The following is a 19,382-nucleotide window of genomic DNA, read 5'->3' on the forward strand; positions in this document are numbered from 1 at the left end:
AATGCGAACACACCCGTGTACTTAGATTTAGGTGCACATTAATGGACCCCAGATGGTCCATATTTCCGGAGTCCCCCACTATGGTGTGCCTCATAATGAGATCGTGGTTTGGCACGTAAAATCCCTTATTTTTTTTTAACTTCCAACATTGGAAATAAGGGGGTAATAGTTGGCGTCGGTTACCTGACACTATTTAGAAAGCAAAGCTCTTCTAAGCGGAAACGCAGTTGAAGCACGCCGATGCTTTATTGAAAACATGGTTCCGATGCGCCGTTCGCCAACGCTGTTAAAGGGCAGAGGTAGTTCTTTTACGGCTACACTCCTTAAGACTGACCTTAGCCTCCGTGGCACGGCTCACCGAAAGACCATAGCCTACCACCCGAAAACAAACAGCCTAACAGAACGCTTGAACAATACTATCGCGAACATGCTGAGTATGTACGCAGACGTGGAACAGAAACTTGGATGTCATTCTACAGTGCATCACATTCGCTGATAGCGTGGTGCCGCAGGATACAACGTGAAGGACGCCATTTAGCGTTTTTCATGTTCGTAAACTACGAGGATGCTCGATGCGATGTTACCACATAACTGCGATGATACAGCCATGCATGCTGAAACATTCTCTCAATGGGCTGAAGAAGCGAAATAGCTCGCCGCGCCAGCATCACTCGACAACAGGACTTCGACGCTAGACGTTACAAGCTAGGACACCGGTACATCACCTACCAGCCAGGCGAGAAAGTGGGGGTTTGGAGTCCCATCTGTAGGGCGAGTACTTCGAGAAAAGCAAGCTACTACAAGGTTGTACGACGTAGCAGCGACATGCTCTATGAGGTTATCCCTGATAGCCTTCCTTCCTCCAGGGTGCGGCATTCGCCACCAGAAGTCGTGCACATTTGCGCATGAAGCCCTATTGTTTGGAATGACATGCAGTGCCCAAACCTGGAGTACCATGACAGCTCCCTGCTGTCCCGATGCTCTCTCTAGAAGGAGGCAAATTCCACATCCAATATGCGGCATGTCGAAAAAGACGAAGATCTCACGATTTTTAGAAGACGAGAGGTCCATGCCTAATCGTTTCAGTTTACGTAATTAAACTGACCTCTCCTGCTTTCACAGTTCCTGCTGTTTGTTAATCACACAATATTGCGGCAGTATTGTATCGATATACGTAATCTCGTATGGATATAGGGGTTCATAAAGGCACCCCACATGGACTTCGCGGCGGCGCCGCCAGATCGCGCAGCGTGTCCACAGGGAAGTGGGAGGGAGGCGCGAGCTTGGCTGCGTGCACGCATCCTATACACGGCGGGTTGCGTCGGTGTCAATACCATACGTCGCTGCAGTGCTTCAATGCTAAGCGCATTACCGTCACCATTCATCGCGAGATTGTTAATTCCGCCGCTCTGTCTGCCTGTCTATGGATTTAACCGTTTTCTTATCACGTCAGCACGTGTCACTGGGTCGCTGGGTACGTGTCACTGAGTAAGTGGCACGGGCTCACTTGTAATAGGACGCGTGCGAGTTTTCGTTGCACGAGGGTGAGCTTGTGTCAACGCACGCTTCCTAGCGGTGGGTACGGGCCGCTGGGTATATGTCGCTGGCTGTGTGCCGCTGATCGTGTACCGCTCTCCAATGAAACCGTACGGCCGAAGTTGATGATGCTTTGACGCCCACTTGGGTCCCTACACGTTGGCTGCCGGGTGTGTGCCGCTCTTCATAGCAATCATCGTACGATATAATCACATCACCAATTACACACCGAACATAACGTAAATTGTTAATCGGATTAACGTTGCCATCATCTCCAAAGGATGGAGAGGTTGCCATCTTATTTTCTTTTTTGTGCGTTTGTTATCGCGTATGGCTTAACCTTAAAAAAGTTAAAAGCCAATTTGTGCAAGGGTAAACTCAAGGTGTCTCAGAAGGCTAACAATGTAGTTTTATTTTGATGCTTCGCGAAGAACGTGGTTTTCCTACCTTTGAACTTCGATGAAGTTGGGCGCCCTGTAACGCGTTCCGTTCCTCAGAATGTTGAGCTTGCTGAAAGAAAGACGCCACGCAGAAAGTGAAGTATTTCCCACTAGGCAAGCCCTTTTAACAGATCAGCATTACGGCGAACATTTCGTATTTTTTATCTCCTTATCCCGTGCTGCCGAGTGACGTTGGCGTCTCTGCCAAGAAATGGCCATGAATGTGGTGCACCACATTCATGGCCAGTACTGAATGTATCGGCCACAGTTATTTACTTATTTATTTATTTATTTATTTATTTACGGTACTCTCAATGCCATACGGCATAAAGAGAGGAGTGATTACAAAGTATAAGAAAAGCAATTACAGCAATAAATTAGAGTATGCCAAAAAAAAAAAGACTACAGTCAATACAATATGCAATGAACTTTAGATGAACTTGTAGGTTGCAACAACATGAGAAGCTTTAAAGATGATAAAAATTCTTCGAGGACCACGAAATCGCTTTTTAAGACAAAAGGATAATATATGTTTGTCACACGGCACGTGTAATGTCATTCACAGTAAATTATATTCATGCCGAATGTCATTGACCTCTTGCGTTCCCTGTCTACGCGGGTATACAAATGGCATTCGCAATTGATGGCGATGTTTACCGGCAGCTTGGGCACGCAGGCACTCGGCAATCTACTCGTATACTTTCAGGCTGCGCTTCGCCCTGCGCAAATCTCTGAGGCGGTCTTCCCATTCTTTCAGCAGCGCGCGCCTCTCGTCATCGGTCCAGTGCGCTTCTTGCTTATCATTCTCCGCTGACGAAGCTGCAGAATTAGATTCCACGGTTGGCGGATAGGCTTTAGCGCGGGATCACCTTGAAAACAATATGCAGAAATAGAGAAAAAGAAAACAGCCGAGTGTTTGTAAACATGGCCGACAAGGAGTGCTATAGCATCCAGTGGACACTGGGAACAAGACAGTTGCGCTAACAACTTTAACTATCGTGCTATACGTCATAAAATTCTTAACAAATTCATAAGAGCAATTATGGGACCCTCTGCTGTGATGACATTTTGTTTGAACTTATAGATTTTGTAATTTTTTACCAAGCCCCTGTTATCAAGGTTACACAAGTAGCACTGCATGAGTTCGGGAAACGCATTCAGTGGGTGAATGCCATTAGCTGTAAATGCCATTCAGTATGGCCGTGTAGACGCAACAAAAATGGCATTAAGATGTAATCTCATTCGCCGCAAATGACATTACACGTGCCGCGTGACATGGCCGGGTCTCAGTAAGGTGTGTCGTCAAGCCAAATTTCCCGAACTGTCCTCGAAAAAATAACGAAAACAGCGGCACTTAGTCACGTAGCTATATAGCTTAGTCACGTGCAGCGATCATCTGCGCCACTTTGATGGCGTGCGAAGTATAAATACGGTTACAATGACGGTGCCATCCGTAACGCTTCTACTACGTTTCTTCCACAGCTAAACAAACCCTCACTTTAGACGGCGATGCGGGGCTGAATCGTCAACGTTAGAACCCACGTGTCAATTTTCACAAAACTAGGCAGGATGCTCTGTCTTGCTAGCATTGGGACATGTAGTGAACTTCTCTACTCTAGCAAAGCTAGAAAAAATAGTTATACATGCCCAAAGGGAAAATTGCAATTTTAAAGCCAGAATAAGCCTTGCTGAATATATACGCGTATGATCTGGATGTCGTATAATATCGAATCGCGGCAGCCGTTTGCAATTTCGTGCCTTTTCTGCAGAAACGGCATCACTTGTAAACTAAGTGTTATTCTGTAGTTACTGTGATCTAGAAATCTGCACTTTTTAATGCGAAAGCTTCAAATGGCTCACTGAGCGAGACAGCCGGCTACCGGCGTCTGTAGCAGCGAAAGGGCTCCTAAATTCCCATTGGCTGCGACGCCGCGGCACGAGCGCGCCTCTACGGAGCGAAGCGCGCGGAAGGCCACACTGGGTGCCGCAGTAGCGCGCCAGGTCTCGCGTTAGGGGAGAAGGCGTCGCTTCAACGCGTCACACAATGAGTAACGCCGCGTCGGTAGCATGACGCGTGGGCACCGCAGGCTGCTGCTGCTTGCTGGCTCGAGCAGCACTTACCGCTATGGTACGTCGATCGCAGCGCAAAATTCAGCGGCATTCAATGGGAGAATAATGCTGTCGCGTTCACAACTCGTAAGGACTGCTTACGTGTCCTCGGATTTTTTCTTGACAGAAGCACTTTAGAAATTTAAGACGTCAAAACTCCTCGCAAATTTGCTGCTTAAAAATTATCTTGCAGAGTTTTAGTCATTGCAGTTTCCAAGCTACATTTTTCTTAAGCGTCCGAATTGGCGATGAAGTGCAAACTCAGAAAAATTGATTCAGAGAATTCAGAATATGCCATTTCATTGACCGGTCAACGGGGCTCAACTGAATGCTCCTACTCCTCGGGTTAGGCCATCTCCTTCAACTCGATGCTACTCAGTGGCAAGTGCTTCTGTTTCGCGGGGCTTTTCGCGTTTCAAAGCTTTGCCGCGGCAAGGACTTCTTGGCGAGTATAGTCCACCATAAGACGGACCATCAGCTAATCTCAATGAACTAGCCGGAAAATCCAGAGCAATCGAAATACGACCAACGCCGATGATGACGAGTACAAGGGTTGGCACAAAAACCTCACAGACGGGAGGAATTAAATGTCACAATTGCAGTTCTACCAAGCCAAGCTTCAGTTTCTGTTTCGCTGGCAATATGGACACACCGTCACCGAAAATGCCATTCTTTAATTTTTTTTGTGCATTTTCAACACTCATCAGAATGTGCGTTATCTTTAGGAGGCGCGAAAAGCAGACTTCCTAACGAGTGAATTGACTCCAGGTTCGCCTCCTGTCCCGCTCTGCAGGCACATCTCGAAAACGGCGTTCGTCAGCTCTTTCGACAGAAAACGCGTGCCACCGCTCGGTAAAAAAAAAGGCTCATTTTCTTCTTTTATATTGCAAAAACAACCAAACTTAGCGACCACATTCTTTATATGTTAGCATTTAAAAACGAAAAAGAATAGAAAATGTTTCTTTTGACGAAAATCGCGTTTTAGACGTGCACCCCCTAAAGCATGGACGACGAATAGAGACTGTTTTATGTTATGGCACGGGATTTGAGAGCGCAGCTCTTAGGTACCCGTACGTGCGTTGGACGTCGGCGGCGTTATACCTCGTTACCGAGCGGACGCGGAGCGCACCGTCAGATGAAAGAGCGCGCGAGGACGAAAGTGGAGAAGGAGCGAAAGAAAGATGGCTTGCGCATGCGCTGAGTTGCCACTACGGCATCTGTAGCCCCGTGGGCGATCTCATCAGCGCTTCCGAGGGGTGGGGGCACAGGGCGTGAGGTGGGGAGGGTTACGCTCGTCCGCGGCGTCTGCTGCTGTGGTCAGTCCACGGTACTAGCTCGTGTGACGGGGATCACTGCTTCTGCAAGGGGCGGTGGTGAGCGGCTACGAGCAGGGCTCGATGTAACGCTCCCTTGTCGCCGCTTACACTGGCGGTACTATTTCCCTGCGACGAAAGGCTGCTCTCGCCATCGGTAGAACGAAAGCGCGCGAAGAAAAGCGTAGTGCCGCGCAAGACGGGCTGGGCGGCGACGATGGCTACGATATGGCGCCAGAGTAGCCCGAGTCGTCCGTATGGAAAACAGAACACTGCATGAGCGGAGGTCCGTCTACGGTGGTTGCTGCGAGTAGTGCCAAAGCGTCACCCACGTGCTGCCTCTCACGATCTCCCGATTATTGAGGCAATCGCGTCACACTTCGCTCTGTTTGCAATATGCCGCACGAGGCATTGTCTACGCCAGCTGCGCTACTCACAGCGTTCTAGCTCTTCCTAATATATACTGTGTACCTACATAATAATTTTACAAAATATTGACACGTGAAATGAAAACACATATGGAGCTGCGCTAAAATTTCACATTAGGAAGTATGGTATTCGTTGGGGAATTTATTTATTCGAGTAATATTTTTGTTATGTTTTATTGAGCCCTGAGGGAGAGAACAAAGCGGGTTCTGCGCGTTCAGTTTTTTTGGCAATCTAAGCTATTCCATTGTGCGGTCTAAGCCAATTGAAGACATTTGGCTGACTTCACTCGTAAAGTTCCTTACAAACGGTTGTCGAAATATAGTTTCTCTAAGTCTGGATAGCCTGCATTGGTGTTAAAAATCGTAGCTAGCGTCATTTCCCACCAATGTATGCGTAAGTGTTAGATGCTTTCTGGTCGAAAGATTGCTGCAACATTCGATATAGACAAATGTCACGCATAGAAGAGTAAAACGGATACCCATCCTAGAAATTGCAGTTCTGGGTTCTCTGATTACATACTATATGTACGCACGCTATCAGGTCATCGTCGGTGCTCGCCGGAATTTCGCAGTACTTTGCAAGCTGAACCTGTATTACGCGGAAGTGCGACGAGATGCTACCTCTGCGCCGAATTTTTCAAACCTGCCATTAAGAGCATGTCACATGCCCCGGGCTGCATGAAAGTGCCCTTCTCTCGATTCGTCGTATTTCTTATCTTCACGAACTTGTGAGTCCGCATTTACATGTTTATCTTGTGTCACAAGCGCCCTACCATCTGCGGAATTCACTACTGAACAATTAAATTTGTGAAAACGTACACTAGGGAATTTTCACTTCCGCATCTTGATGTTTGTATTGCCGTTTGTTTTGGTTCGACGAAATAATAAGTTATCACTTCGGAAAGAAAATTTAGGCAGGAATCAGGTAACCACGTATGCGCTCGCAGGGGTCACTTGTAGCGGACAACGCGAGTGAGAATATAGTACTCAAGGCGGCCACTCACAGGTGGCACTCGATGGCCGCGGTGATGGCCTCCACTCGTTGCTGGGAGAAGTGACCCACGACGGGCATCACCTTGAGTACGGTGCGCCTGAGGAGCGACGACACCAGGAACACCTCGCTGTGGCGGCCATGCGCGAGCCACCGGAAGCGGCTGCGTTCCCTGCGCGCAGAGGGTCCGCAGCGTTCAGTGCTGCAGCAAGCTCCGGCGGCCCGTTTCTACACAGAACGGCTCTCCGCTGTAACAGAACGCCTAAATCGATCTCTTTTACTCGACTGACGCAAAAAAAAAAGAAGTTTTCAGGACTGGTTGGACCAGGAACCGATGGCTTGCTGCGGGTGCAACGGGAGCTTAAACGTGAGGCAAATACTGGTACTAACTACATGCGCTATCGCAAGTTCATATATATGGCCATACCACACATATAAAAAGTAAACATTTCCCATGAAACAGATGTCTGCACTTGACAGTAATGTTCAGTCGAACATATAACAAGGGCAGCAAACCCGCCACGGTTGATTAGTGGCTATGGTGCTGGGTTGTTAAGCATGAAGCCGCGGGATCGAATGCCGGCCACGGCGGCCGCATTCCGATGGGGACGAAATGCGAAAACACCCGTGCACTTAGATTTTGGTGCCCGTAATAAACCCCAGGTGGTGAAAATTATTCCGGAGTCCCTCATTACGGCGTGCTTTATAATCAGATCGTGGTTTTACCACGTAAAGCCGAATAATTTATTTACAATGACCACAAACATCAACATACTGGAATATATAGTTAACTGATAAATATGCGGTTGTCACGTAAACAGAAACGACATAAAAATGACGAAATACCCTGGAAATTTACAAGAAGGAGTAGGGGAAAGTCTTAGTTCACTACAAAACCAATTACGGGCTAGCGAATGCTTTTTGAGACACAGTGGTGTTGCGCCGGACAGGCCGCCAATGGAATATGAACCTGGCAACGTTTAACGCTAGAACGTTATCTAGTGAGGCAAGTCTAGCAGTGCTATTGGAGGAATTAGAGGGCACTAAATGGGATATCATAAGGCTCAGTGAAGTAAGGAGGCCAAAAGAAGCATATACAGTGCTAAAAAGCGGGCACGTCCTGTGCTACAGGGGCTTAGCCGAGAGAAGAGAACTAGGAGTCGGATTCCTGATTAATAAGAATGTAGCTGGTAACATACAGGAATTCTATAGCATTAACGAGAGGGTGGCAGGTCTTGTGAAACTTAATAAGAGGTACAAAATGAAGATTGTACAAGTCTACGCCCCTACATCCTGTCATGATGACCAGGAAGTCGAAAGCTTCTATGAAGATGTGGAATCGGCGATGGGTAGAGTGATAACTAAATACACTATACTAATGGGTGACTTTAATGCCAAGGTAGGCAAGAAGCAGGCTGGAAACAAGGCAGTGGGGGAATATGGCATAGGCGCTAGGAATAGCAGGGGAAAGTTATTAGTAGAGTTTGCGGAACAGAATAATATGAGGATAATGAATACCTTCTTCCGCAAGCGGGATAGTCGAAAGTGGACGTGGGGGAGCCCGAACGGTGAGACTAGAAATGAAATACTCATACTTCATACTCTGCGCTAACCCTGGCATCATAAAAGATGTGGACGTGCTCGGCAAAGTGCGCTGCAGTGACCACAGGATGGTAAGAACTCGAATTAGCCTAGACCTAAGGAGGGAACGGAAGAAACTAGTACATAAGAAGCCGAATAATAAGTTAGCGGTAAGAGGGAAAATAGAAGAATTCCAGATCAAGCTACAGAACAGGTATTCGGCTTTACCTCAGGAAGAGGACCTTGGTGTTGAAACAATGAACGACAATCTTGTGGGCATCATTAAGGAGTGTGCAATGGAAGTCGGTGGTAACTCGATTAGGCAGGATATCAGCAAACTATCGCAGGAGACGAAAGATCTCATCAAGAAACGCCAATGTATGAAAGCCTCTAACCCTACAGCTAGAATAGAACTGGCAGAACTTTCGAAGTTAATCAACAAGCGTAAGACAGCTGTCATAAGGAAGTATAATATGGATAGAATTGAACAGGCTCTCAGGCACGGAGGAAGCCTAAAAACAGTGAAGAAGAAACTAGGAATTCGCAAGAATCAGATGTATGCGTTAAGAGACAAAGCCGGCAATATAATTACTAATATGGATGAGATAGTTCAAGTGGCTGAGGAGTTCTATAGAGATTTATACAGTACTAGTGGCACCCGCAACGATAATGGAAGGGAAAACAGTCTAGAGGAATTCGAGATCCCAAAGGTAACGCCGGAAGAAGTAAAGAAAGCCTTGGGAGATATGCAAAGGGGGAAGGCAGCTGGGGAGGATCAGGTAACAGCAGATTTGTTGAAGGATGGTGGACAGATTGTTCTAGAGAAACTGGCCACCCTGTATACGGAATGCCTCATGACCTCGAGCGTACCGGAATCTTGAAAGAACACTAACATAATCCTAATTCATAAGAAAGGAGACGCCAAAGACTTGAAAAATTATAGACCGATCAGCTTACTGTCCGTTGCCTACAAACTATTTACTAAGGTAATCGCAAATAGAATCAGGAACACCTTAGACTTCTGTCAAGCAAAGGACCAGGCAGGATTCCGTAAAGGCTACTCAACAATAGATCATATTCACACTATCAATCAGGTGATAGAGAAATGTGCGGAATATAACCAACCCTTATATATAGCTTTCATTGATTACGAGAAAACGTTTGATTCTGTCGAAACCTCAGCAGTCATGGAGGCATTACGGAATCGGGGTGTAGACGAGCCGTATGTAAAAATACTGAAAGATATCTATAGCGGCTCCACAGCCACCGTATAGTCCTCCATAAAGCAAGCAACCAAATCCCAATAAAGAAAGGCGTCAGGCAGGGAGACACGATCTCTCCAATCCTATTCACAGCATGTTTACAGGAGGTATTCAGAGACCTGGATTGGGAAGAATTGGGGATAAAAGTTAATGGAGAATACCTTAGTAACTTGCGATTCGCTGATGATATTGCCTTGCTTAGTAACTCAGGGGACCAATTGCAATGCATGCTCACTGACCTGGAGAGGCAAAGCAGAAGAGCGGGTCTAAAAATTATTCTGAAGAAAACTAAAGTAACGTTTAACAGTCGTAAGGGAATACACCTACTTAGGGCAGGTAGTGACGGCGGATCCGGATCATGAGACTGGAATAATCAGAAGAATAAGAATGGGCTGGAGTGCGTTTGGCAGGCATTCGCAGATCATGGACAGCAGGTTGCCATTATCTCTCAAGAGAAAAGTCTTTAACAGCTGTGTTCTACCAGTACTCACCTACGGGGCAGAAACCTGGAGGCTTACGAAAACGGTTCTAGTTAAATTGAGGACGACGCAACGAGCTACGGAAAGAAGAATGGTGTGTGCAACTTTAAGGGATAAGAAGAGAGCAGATTCGGTGAGGGAACAAACGAGAGGTAATGACATCTTAGTTGAAATCAAGAAAAAAAGAATGGGCATGCGCAGGGCATGTAATGAGGAGGGAAGATAACCGATGATCATTAAGGGTTACAGACTCAACTGCAAGAGAAGGGAACCCTAGTAGGGGGCGGCAGAAAGTTAGGTGGGCCAATGAGATTAAGAAGTTTGCAGGGACAAGATGGCCACATTAGCACATGACCGGGGTAGTTGGATAAATGTGGGAGAGGCCTCTTTCCTGCAGTGGGCGTAGCCAGGCTGATGATGATTATGATGATGACTAGTTTCCCAAGATGTACCCACTCGCCCAGTTCTTGGTTCTTCGGAAGCAATCACAGGTTGACAAACGATTCGTTGAGTGCATTTGACGACCAGAGAACAAGCTCGAATGGTACTACTGATAGGTTGCTTTATCATATCGGCGAATAATTAAAAGCTGCTGTGATGCACGCGCATGTTCAGTGCATGCGCGCATTTCGTACTTCTGTCCGGCGTCAGCCTGGTCATAAACTGCTCAATGTAGAATTAGGCGCTCTATTCTCCCAGCCCCTTTGGATATCGTATATATGCGCATCTTCCGAATTTGGGGGTTTTACGTTCCAAATGCACGATATGATTATAAGGCTCGCCGTAGTGAGGGACTCCGGTTTAGTTTTGACCACCGCAGGACGCGGGAGTTCTTGCATTTCGCCCCATCTAAATACGGCCGCTGCCTCCGAGATTCGAGCCCGCGACCTCGTGCTTTGCAGCCGCTTAGCCACCGCGGCGGGGAAACCACTTGATCTTGTTGAAGCTGTTGCATCCTATCTTTTTGTGTTATGACAGGTGTACGGCCACGGGTGTAAGCCACACATTTTTTTAGAAATGGCTGTGCTAGATTTGCAACACGATCACGACACGCGGGAAATATTGGATGCTTTCGATATTAAAAAAAATATATATGGCGACAGTTGGGTAAGTCGGCCCTCGGTGACCTCACATGATAAGAAACGTGTCTATCCGTTATGTAGAATTTTCTGCCTCATGCTTGCTATGTTTCTTTGGTTTTGTTTGGCGGTACATGTCTTTTCAAATGTTGTTGCTATTTTCTTGGACCTGACGATGGTACCACCTGTCTGAAATATCGTGTCGGATAAACCTGTAACCATCTATGCTCCTATAATAGCATTCTCTGACCAAGAATCTTCAGTTGCAGATAACTGGTAGTCAGTGCCTGTGCTTCTTTGTTCCAACCAGACATGCATTTCTCTCCCGCACTTCGATGCCTTTCTATGTATTTCAGCCCTCATTACGATATTCTTTAGCACTGATATGTATAAATTCGTTAATTAGAGTTGTTCTTGAGAGCACCGTTCGATGAAGTGAATTTTGCCTTTTTTTCCCCGTGTGCACCTCTCTACATTTCTTTTTGTTGAATAAACCAATGAGGTATTCCAGTTTACTTTAGTTCCGCCGCTCCCCTGAGTCGGTGCTCTCTCGCAGTTCCGCCCGAAAGTCGAAGCACCGATTGCGATAGCAAATTAGTAGATAGCTGTACGAAGTAAGGACAGTAGCTTTATCGGCCGTATAAACTTGTAAACATTCGCTTACTAACTAAATTAAAAATTATAGGATATGTAAGAGTCACTCAACGAGGACTTGGAAAGAGACATACGGAAACAGCGCTGTCTTTGTGTGTCTGCTTCTTTCGGCGTCCTTGTTCAGTTGCCCTTACACATTCTATCATGAATTCAAACCAACTAGCCCGTCAACGTGTTTTAACTAAATTTACCAGCAAAGTGTCACGCGCGCACAGGTAAAAATGAACACACATCGCTCGATGAGAGTGGAAACTGTGTGTGAGAACGCTGGAGTTAGGAATCGCGGCAACAGCCGCGAGTTAATTGACCTCCGTGCATATGTCGCCTCAACGCGTACGAAACGTCGAAAGCATGGCGTATACGGACCTACCGGCACTAAGCGCACTCTGCAAACATCGCAGATCGCTTTGAAGATGAGGCCCGCGTGTGCGCGCACTTTAGCCACGTCGCAGACCGCACACAGTATACACACGAGCTCCGCCAACGCGTCCCTGCGGCGTCCGCCAAAAGGCATCTGCTACGGCGTCCGCGATTCGCGTGGCCAACGCCGTTGTAGATGCCGCGCGAGAGAGTGTGATTGTGAACAGGACGAGGCGTTATTTGCTGCAGTCCTTTATGGAGCCCGACTCGGCCATTGGCCTCGCGCGCCACAGGCGAGGGCACGCATGCGGGCCGCGTTCCTCGCTCGTGCACAATTGAACCTTAAGCGCGGCCGTGCTCTCCGTGGCCGCCCCGGCTGACGTGGTAGCGGACTGCATGTGCAGCTTAAACTATCATCATCATCATTCGTTGGCTCACCCTCCCGCACCCATACGGAACCTCACGGCGACAGCGATGGCAGAAATGCGTCTTGAGTGTGCACATAATTGCTGTCGCAATAATATTCCTGTGTGACTTCAGGACTTCGCTGTTCGCACACTACAAGAAACAAGGCAAGCACAGTTTATGTCACAGGTACCGATTGCACAACCCACGCGGGAGTGTCAGCAACTCACGGGTTTGGCAGGAACGCGGAGAAGGTAATCGGTGCGTCCTGGCTGCACAGGTCCAGTACGCGGGTCGGGAACATGGTTGACGCAGGCTGCGTGGAGGGACGCGGAACACAGTCTGAACCATGGAGGAAGGAAAAAGTTAGGAGACAGCATCACGTCACGCAGCCAGCCTTGGCTCGCCAACGCTCCGTGAAGCCAGCCGATGAGCCACCTGCTCAGTGGGGGCCCAACACGTGACCTCTTGCGTCAGTATCACGGAACAAGAATCGAGATTTGCTGAGATTTTCGGTTCCGTTTAGCTATTCGGTGCGCGCTTGTTCGGCTGCCCTGTCGGGGCGCTGCCTGCAGAGCGGGAGCATTAAAACAAACCGCGCATTTTGACGTGCGATCACGTGTTGGGCCGACAGGTTTGGCTTCAATCGCATTGCGCGATGCTCCCTCCAATTTTTTTTTATTTCACCATGGTCTGAACGCCCTACAGTAGCACTGAAGTTAGGTAGCTGACTACGTTGCACGTCAGTGGCGCCATCTGCTTGACTACAGCAAATTATGCATGACACTTGTAGAGTTTTATTCGCGTTAAAGGCATGACATTAGAAGCTAATGTAAAATACAGATTTACCGGTCCAAGGGCACGTACTCTTAAGTTCTACAGAGAGCACATATTTTGCAATAGAGAAACTAATGTATACGTAGAAAACGAATACCGCAGGCACTGTAAAAAACGTGGCACCAGACTCCGTGACACGAACAACCAGTTTAAATTCCCGTATTGTAGTCTAACGGCAAAAAAGTTTCTTAGCTTAATCTCATAAAGAAAAATTAGTTTGGGAAATTTTATGGCATTACCTAAGAATTCACTAATGACATTTTGTGTACTATAATGCAGGTTTTGCGTTCTTTTTTTTCCCGCGGCTATATCGCTGTAATTGTGCCAATATTTGTTGTGATGCAGAGAAACACACGTCGCATGCGCAGCAACTTAAGCGACCCCGGTCGGCGTGGGTGATTTGAGTTGTTGAAGGATAATATGGCCCCTCGTGCGTCAATCATTCTCTCATCAACTAAGCCTCATATACTGAATATACAAGAGGGCCAACTGATTCGGTAACAATGTTCTTTTGTTGATGCGGTGGAGGGGCTTTTTCACTACTTGCCGCTAAATTTGGCGCGTTTCTTTGGTTGTTCTGTTTCCGACTACAGTCGCCGCTTACACCTCGTGTGTTGTCTGTTTCAGCGGTCGCTACTACTGATGCTTCGGCAGCTTGTCACTTATCGCATATGATCATCATTATCATCATCATCAACAGCAGCAGCAGCAGCAGCAGCAGCAGCAGCAGCAGCAGCAGCAGCAGCAGCAGCAGCAGCAGCAGCAGCAGCAGCAGCAGCAGCAGCAGCAGCAGCAGCAGCAGCAGCAGCCTGGCTACGCCCACTGCAGGGCAAAGGCTTCTCCCGTACTTCTCCAACTACCCTGGTCATGTGATAATTGTGGCCATGTTGTCCCTGCAAACTTCTTCATCTCATCCACCCAACTAACTTTCTGCCGCCCTCTGCTACGCTTCCATTCTCTTGGAATCCAGTCCGTAACCCTTAACGACATCGCATATAAGTGTGCGCAAATCATTGTCGTTTGCTTCAGCTCACGCTGCAGACGCTCAAATGTAGAGACATTTGATTGCTACAATTATTTTGGATAAAGGCTCTCGCTCGACAAGTGCTAAATAAATAAGTTTACGGTGAAATTTCTGGTTACATTACAATCTGCACAAATTATTCACATAAAGCTCACAATATCTCCAGCCCAAAGCGTTTCACCGAATTAGTAGCGAACGAACGCATCATGACACGATCGGTAAGAAAAATATTGATGGTTGAAATCGCAGAGAGCAGCTCTTAAACCAGAAGAGAAACGAGATTACAAAAGCTTCATGACTGTAAGCCAAACCTTCATCTGCATTGCATTTGCCATTTCGTTCTTCATAAACTTTCATCTGCTATGTTCTTAGGAACATAGGAGCAGCTCCTAGGACCACTCGTGCTCCTCTCAATATGACGTAATTTTTCGTTTTCTTCGCCTTAGCGCAAAGTCATCCGGGAGCCAAACCCTTCATAACTTCGCCAATCCCCTATGGAACGAGCATGACAACCTAAAATCTTTACATGTGCGACAAGAATCACTTTTAAGTACAACGAAACAATGAAAACCAACGATGAAACAAAGGCAACCCAACGTGCGTCAGCTGAAAAAAATCAAACTGAATTGATGCAGCGTACCGCGACAACTACACAGCATTACAAGCGCTCGAGGCAAGTCGCTATCAAGTGAAAGCAATCGATTCAAATGAGTAATACTTATCAAAGGTCCGAGCAACGTACAACGCGCTTTTACAATCAGAATGACGCGCAGCTTCGTTCTTGTCGTGGGTTTGTCGCCTGATATGCGTCCTCTTTTCTGACACACAAAAGACTCTTCTCCAGCGAGCAGCTAGTAGAGAGTTTTAGTGCTGCGCCATAACGCACACAGCACGCAAGCGCTTTGTGGGACGTAACAGTGCGCCTCACGACAGCTCTTTTGGCAGATGCCAGTGCCCGCGTACATAAGCGTGCGTGAACCGGTTGCGCCATCTAGAATATCAAAATAAAGGCACTCGTTGTCGGCAGCAAAGCTCAGCCAATCCTAACGTACTAGCCACGTAACGGCACAGTAGCCGGATTGTAAGCGGGCGCTCGCACAAAACGCGTCACCGGAATTCTTCAACTGGCAATGGATCACCACCGCGCAGAATCCTGAGATGGGTTCTGCGCGTTGACTTGACGCAGCAAAGCAAAATCTTAGGCCATCGAAGGATAGAGCCTTCCACTGGTCGCCTTTGAGGCGACCATTTTGCGAAAGCGAAGAATCTCGCGCTGTCCCGAACAAGCGAGAACTGCGATGGCCTCTACCTACTGTTTTGATCGTTTCGAGCGCAGCTCTTAGGCACCCGTTCCTGCGTTGAGCGTCGGCGTGCCTCGGCCTCATCCCTCGGCGTAACCGAGCCAACGAGCACAGCGAAAGATGAAGGCGAACGCGGAGCCCAGCGGGAGACGAAGGAAGAGAGTGCGAGAGGGAAGGTGTGAGAGCAGAGTCATCGTTGGCAGAGTATGGCGAAAGGTTGAGGAGCACAGCAGGGTGCCGCACGAGACTACGACATGGTGCCGTAGCATTTCTAAACTGAACTTATGCGCGACGCGACTTGTGCAGTGCTTTCTGGAAGTCACGCGATTACACTGGAGCCCTCTACAGGTCATGTATAGAGGCCGACGCGCTTGGCCTGCAGATAAGATTGTCGACGATCGGCGACTCTGATCGCCGTTTTCACTGTGATTGAGTGTTGCTTTTTTTGCAGCGCTTTTGCAGATGCGATATGCCGCACGAGACAGATTTTTCGCGGCAGCCTATATATCGCGAAATGAAAACACGTGTAGAGCAGCGCTGAAATATCGCATTATGGAGTATCGTAATTTTAGAGCGTGAACACGCGAGCATGTGGCTTTCAGCATAGAGTTCCATACAATAATTACTAGAAGGAACTTTGGCGCTAGTGTCTACGGGAGCTGTAATCAGGGCGGTTCAGCCATTATGGGAAGTATGAGGATTTGCCCAAACTTCGAGCTTCAGGCTTCAATGGCTTCGTGAGCTAAATATATAGTTACTAATGAATATTTACAGAAACATTACTAAAATTGCCCGACGGCCGGCTTCGAATGCATGGCCTCTAGCACAGAAGCCCGATATTGAAACCGTTACGTCACGAACGCATTTTTTTTTTTCGTTGTTACGCCATGGACGCATACCCTATGAATTTCTCGCGGGCAATGCGTTGAGACTCTTGGTGCGTTGTGATGAGGCCAAAAGGTATTGACTGCTCTGAAATTGCGGACAGCGAAGGCAGATAAAGCGTAACAAGCGGATTTGCAAGAGCCTATTAAGACTGGAAACATAAATGAGCCTGAATAGCAATTTCCACGGGTGAATCCTTTCCAAGACTTCATAGCCCAATATAACTTACTCCATCACCGTGGAGTAAAAAAGCGTAGAACCATGATTTTACCTCCATGAACAACTGACAGTGAAAAAAAAAAATCACGGAATGGCCTGATATCACTCCATTTATAAAAGAAAGTTTAGTAGTGTCAAAACTTCGTGCCATGAAATGGAGTGAAAATGCCTTTGTTTCGTGCACTGTAAACGCAACCTATAGCCGGCATAGGTAAGAGATACGACGCACAACCTTGTTAAGCTCCTCGGCGCCAAATTTTGGTTCATAATCAGGAACGTATTCAAATAAAAAAACGTGAATTCATTTTCAACACGCGTAGACGTACTAAAACCGGTCGTCAACGGAGTTTCTTCCTCAGGAAAAATTTCATATGTAAATAGACTAAAATAAAGCTAGTGCGCGGCAGTCGCATTAAGTAGGCACAGTCGCGTTATTTACGGCTCGGCAATTGTGTCTTCTTTCGTGCACTTCAACTCATGGGCGTTACTCTAGATAATCAGCGGACGTTTCTAGACGTCTTTGGCGTCACAATGACAGCAACGACATCTCGGTGTCCAGCTCAGCACGCAGCACACGACCGAGATTCCGACCACCTCGTCGACGACTGCACGAAGACGCGATTTTAGGCCTAATATCCATGGACACCTCTTGGCCGGCCACAAGGAACGTCGTTCATGCACACGCGACGAGCGTTGTCGAACAGAGCCGACCTCGCATCACTCAGGTGAAACGACTTTTCTGGCCCGATGACTATAGCTAGTGGCGTCTGCGTTCAGAGATGTGGCGTTAACGTGCTATTTTGGACACCTTAGTCCAAAGCGTGCACGATAAGAGACAGTTTTAGTACTGCGTACGTAGCGTTCGCAGCGGAGTTGCGTACGTAAGATCACTACGTTCTGCAAAGTGCGCATGTGCAGAACGGAACACGAACGGTATGGGATGCGTGCGCGGAGGCTGCGTACGCACGCATCCGATTCTTGCGTGCTTACGTAGGGAGTCTTGCGTGCTGCTCTCGTGGTTCTCGTTTGTTCGGGAGGACGCGAGACAAAAGAGTTTCCGAATATGGCAGCGTCAAAGGCGACCAGTGGAAGGCTGCACTTTTCGATGGCCTACCATTTGGCTTTGCTGCATGAAGTGAACGCGCAGAAGCCATTCCCAGATCCTGCACGGTGGGAATGCAAAGAAAAAATAGGAACTTTGTTTTTGAGAAAGTGTTCAGTCTGCGCTGCTTGTGCGAAAGGCCAGACCTGGTTTTGGCGCAGTTCCGCGCAAATGACCGTGCCAGCCTCAGAAAGCAAGTACTCGGTTATTTTTCTCTATGTGATTCGTGTATTTCATCCGTACTAAAAACAGAGTCTCTTAAAGGCCTAAATATAGTTCGACGAGGGGGGAACGCACCCACACGATACAACATGTTAGCGATATCAAGCGCGTCTAGTTCGACCGACGGTTCGACCATAGAGTTCGACGTAGTGGCGGGAGGACGCGGTGTCAGGATTGGGGGCTCAATCCCTTCGTCCGTGGTCCTTTGCCAAGATTGGAGTACGGCATGAATTCGAAGGTAGCTGGCCCATGCCGTCGTCCAACTTATTTACGCTGAGATCGTTGATGAAGTGAAGAACTGCTTCTCATCGAGAACGAGGAAAAAGGGGTTTATTTACAGAAAATTAACTCAGTCTAACATGACTGTTTGAGAAAAATAGTATTAGTCCAACAGGACTGCATGAGAGAAGTGAACCAGTCTAACATGACTGCTCAAGAGAAGTGTGTCCAACAATCGCACAACCACAGTTTTTATACACTCGATCCGCTGGTCCTACGACGCGGCGGCTGTTCGTTTACACATCACCAACTCGCAGCTGCTCTGAAGACCAGTTTACAGACACAAAGGCACACACATTCCGAAGCCCAAGCGACGGCGTTGAAGGTGGTGCCGTTCCGGAAAATCGACGCCGCTCGAGGGACGCTCGTTGTTTTGCAACATGCTGAACCGTGAGAGCGCAAAAATAAGACGTTCCCGCGGTAGCTTCTTCAGGCGTGTCAGATCAGCGCCGCGTTGAGGAACTCTGGAATCATTGTCCACACACCAAACTCGTCTTGTCACAATGTCGAAGCGGGCTGGAGGAAGGCGGCGGATTCCAGCGCAAAGGTCGCTTCTTTGAACGCCTCGCAGCTGCAGCGGCGGAGAGCGGGAGGTGCGCGTCTTGCACCCCTTTTCGTAATCGGGTGGCAAGGTGACAATCTTGTTGTGCAACCCGCCGTTCTTTACAGCGCCTCCATGGCCCCAAAAGTCTCGACTGTCTAGCGCTGACAACCGCTAGGCAGGAAGAGAACGGCTGCTGGTCAGGGGGGGATTGATGTCTTGGCTCGCAGCGACCACTTGTGCATTGATGTCACCGCCCCAAAACATCCAACAAGGACAGGCAACTGCAAAATGAACCCCACAACACGGCTCTGCGCCGAGATGACGTGCATTGG

The 19,382-nt window shown here is 47.9% G+C and overlaps 1 protein-coding gene across 2 annotated transcripts in view; it reads right to left on the reverse strand.

Moving 5' to 3' along the window:
- LOC135909361 (serine/threonine-protein kinase haspin-like) overlaps window positions 1–19,382 on the reverse strand; it is a 157,549-nt gene that overhangs the window by 63,495 nt on the left and 74,672 nt on the right. For both annotated transcript variants that reach the window (XR_011511583.1, XM_065441309.1), the window contains exons 5-7: window positions 12,868–12,953; window positions 6,831–6,989; window positions 1,984–2,046 (exon numbers count right to left, since the gene is read on the reverse strand). Coding sequence is in view for 1 of the 2 variants with exons in the window: in XM_065441309.1 (XP_065297381.1) it covers window positions 1,984–2,046; window positions 6,831–6,989; window positions 12,868–12,953 (308 nt within the window). In the remaining variant the exon portion in view is untranslated. The remainder of the gene's footprint in view (window positions 1–1,983; window positions 2,047–6,830; window positions 6,990–12,867; window positions 12,954–19,382) is intronic.

Source organism: Dermacentor albipictus, chromosome 1 (genome assembly GCF_038994185.2).
Source record: "Dermacentor albipictus isolate Rhodes 1998 colony chromosome 1, USDA_Dalb.pri_finalv2, whole genome shotgun sequence".
NCBI lineage: Eukaryota > Metazoa > Arthropoda > Arachnida > Ixodida > Ixodidae > Dermacentor > Dermacentor albipictus.